Source organism: Sardina pilchardus, chromosome 18 (assembly GCF_963854185.1).
Source record: "Sardina pilchardus chromosome 18, fSarPil1.1, whole genome shotgun sequence".
Classification (NCBI taxonomy): domain Eukaryota; kingdom Metazoa; phylum Chordata; class Actinopteri; order Clupeiformes; family Clupeidae; genus Sardina; species Sardina pilchardus.
Genome location: NC_085011.1, coordinates 1,210,760 through 1,213,259, shown reverse-complemented (window position 1 = coordinate 1,213,259; position 2,500 = coordinate 1,210,760). Strand labels below are relative to the sequence as shown.

Genomic DNA, 2,500 nt, shown 5'->3' with positions numbered 1-2,500 from the left:
AAGCCATATATATATGGACACAGCTGTCCACAGCTAAAGCTAAAGTTGTCCTTGTCTCTTGTGTGTTAACTGTATTTTAACCTCCTGCCTTGACAAATACATCATCAGTCACACACCCCTAATAGCAGGGTTGACCTGTTCCTTTCACATTGAACACGCAGCAATAATACTCCCCCTCCCCGAGACGGGTTCAATTGCCGAGGTGGGTTGACTCCCCACCCCGTGTCGGTCAGTGTGAAAGGAACAGCCTTAACGTTAAATTCGGCTGATTTATGGCTATGGCTATGGCTATGGCTATGGCTATGGCTATGGTTATTTAGCACAGTGTTTTTCAACCACTGTGCCGTGGCACACTAGTGTGCCGTGACACATTGTTAGGTGTGCCGTGGGAAATTATCCAATTTCACCTAAGTGGTCTAAAAAAGAGTGAATAGAAATAATTTTCTTTGTGTTCATTTGATTCCCATTCAAGACATTTTGACAAGAATGACTTGATATCGTTATTGCGGGCTGCAGATTTTTATTTAATTTCATTTTCAATAAAATTTCAATTTATTTAACATTTTCGGCTGGTGGTGTGCCTCAGGATTTTCTCAATGAAAAAAGTGTGCCAAGGCTCAAAAAAGGTTGAAAAACACTGATTTAGCAGACGCCTTTGTCCAAAGCGACATACAAATAAATAACAATACAAATTAAATTAACAGTGAACAATTACAAACTAGGGAGAATAGTAATATTATCAGTAAAACAATAATTTTAAGCACTAACCTAATGAGAAATAAAACAGTGAAATGAGAATAGCAATCAAATAAGTCACTCAGTTAATTATATATAATAATAATAATAACTAAAGCATGGTATGGCTAAATTTAAGGACAATAGCAAAAAATTTCAAATTCTATCAATAGACAAATTATAACAAAACAATACTATTATACAAACCATAACACATCACAAACTCAAAGGACTAAGTGCATATTAAATAAATATGCCTTAAGACCCCTCTTAAAAGATCCAAAGCTGTTGCTGGAACGGAGAGCACTGGGCAACTCATTCCACCAACACGGAACCACTGAAGAATAGGATCTACAATTTGACCTAGCATGTATGGTTGGTCGACATAACAGACGCTCCTCAGAAGATCGCAATGGGCGGTTGGGAATGTACATCGTGATTAAAGAACTGAAGTAGCTGGGAGCAGATCCAGTCAGTGTCCTATAGGCCAGAGTGAGAGATTTAAATTTAATTCTGGCTACTATAGGGAGCCAGTGGAGAGTAACTAGGAGAGGGGTTACATGTGTCCTCTTTGGCTGATTGAAGACCAGTCGTGCTGCAGCATTCTGAATCAACTGTAGTGGTCTTAAAACACAAGCAGGTAGGCCAGCTAACAGAGAATTACAGTAGTCCAGCTTGGAGATAACCATTGCCTGTACAAGAAGCTGAGTGGAATCTTGTGTCAGATAAGGTCTGATCTTCCTAATGTTGTACAGGGTATACCGACATGACTTTGCAATTGAGGCAACATGCTCAGAGAAAGTAAGTTGGTCATCAATTATGACACCCAAGTTACGTGCCGATCTGGTTGGAATCTGGATTTAGCGTTAAATTCGGTCAGTGTGAAAGGGGCTAATGACAGGTGTGTGTGTGTGCGTGTGTGCGTGTGACTGAGCTCTTTCTGCAGGAAAGCAAAGAGGACCACGGGGGAAAAAACTGTAAAGGAGAGAAGAAAAGGATCAGAGAAGGGGAAAAGAAGGAGAAGAAGCAGCAGCAGAAGAGAATGGAGAGAGGACAGAGAGAAACAGAAGAGGAAGAGAAAGGAGAGAGGACAGAGAGAAATAGAAGAGGAAGAGAAAGAAATTGGAGGAGAGCAAAATGGAGAAAGAAAGAAGAAGTAGTAAGAGAAAGAGTGGAGCAGAAGAGAGAACTATAGGACCAAGGAGAGGAGAAACGAGGAGAGAAACGAGGGGGGGAGGAGAAACGAGGAGAGAAAAGAGGGGGGGAGGAGAAACGAGGAGAGAAACGAGGAGGAGAGGAGAAACGAGGAGAGAAAAGAGGGGGGGAGGAGAAACGAGGAGAGAAAAGAGGGGGGGGGAGGAACGAGGAGAGAAAAGAGGGGGGGAGGAGAAACGAGGAGAGAAACAAGGAGGAGGAGAGGAGAATCGAGGAGAGAAACGAGGAGGAGAGGAGAAACGAGGAGAGAGAACAGGTCTCAGATAAACGAGAGGAGAGAACAGGTCTCAGAAGCTGCTCACACACTTCAAGAGATTACTGCGAATTAACACAACCTCAACATGACCTAATTCAACTCTCAGTGTGTGTAAGAGATTCAGCCCTCAGTGCGTGTAAGAGATTGTTGGTGTGTGTGTGTGTGTGTGTATGTGTGTGCCTACAGGAGTAGGTGGGCTCCCTCACTTTAAAGATGTGTCCACAAAGCTGGGAGGGCTGGTCGTTGTGTGTGTGTGTGTGTGTGTGTGTGTGTGTGTGTGTACCTGCAGGAGTA

The 2,500-nt window shown here is 42.8% G+C and overlaps 1 protein-coding gene across 2 annotated transcripts in view; it reads right to left on the bottom strand.

The window, feature by feature from the left end:
- The window catches only part of ubr2 (ubiquitin protein ligase E3 component n-recognin 2), a 66,935-nt gene that overhangs the window by 54,939 nt on the left and 9,496 nt on the right, over nt 1-2,500 (bottom strand). For both annotated transcript variants that reach the window (XM_062519450.1, XM_062519451.1), the window contains exon 2: nt 2,490-2,500. This exon is cut by the window's right edge and continues 249 nt beyond it. In XM_062519450.1, coding sequence (XP_062375434.1) covers nt 2,490-2,500 — 11 coding nt within the window. The remainder of the gene's footprint in view (nt 1-2,489) is intronic.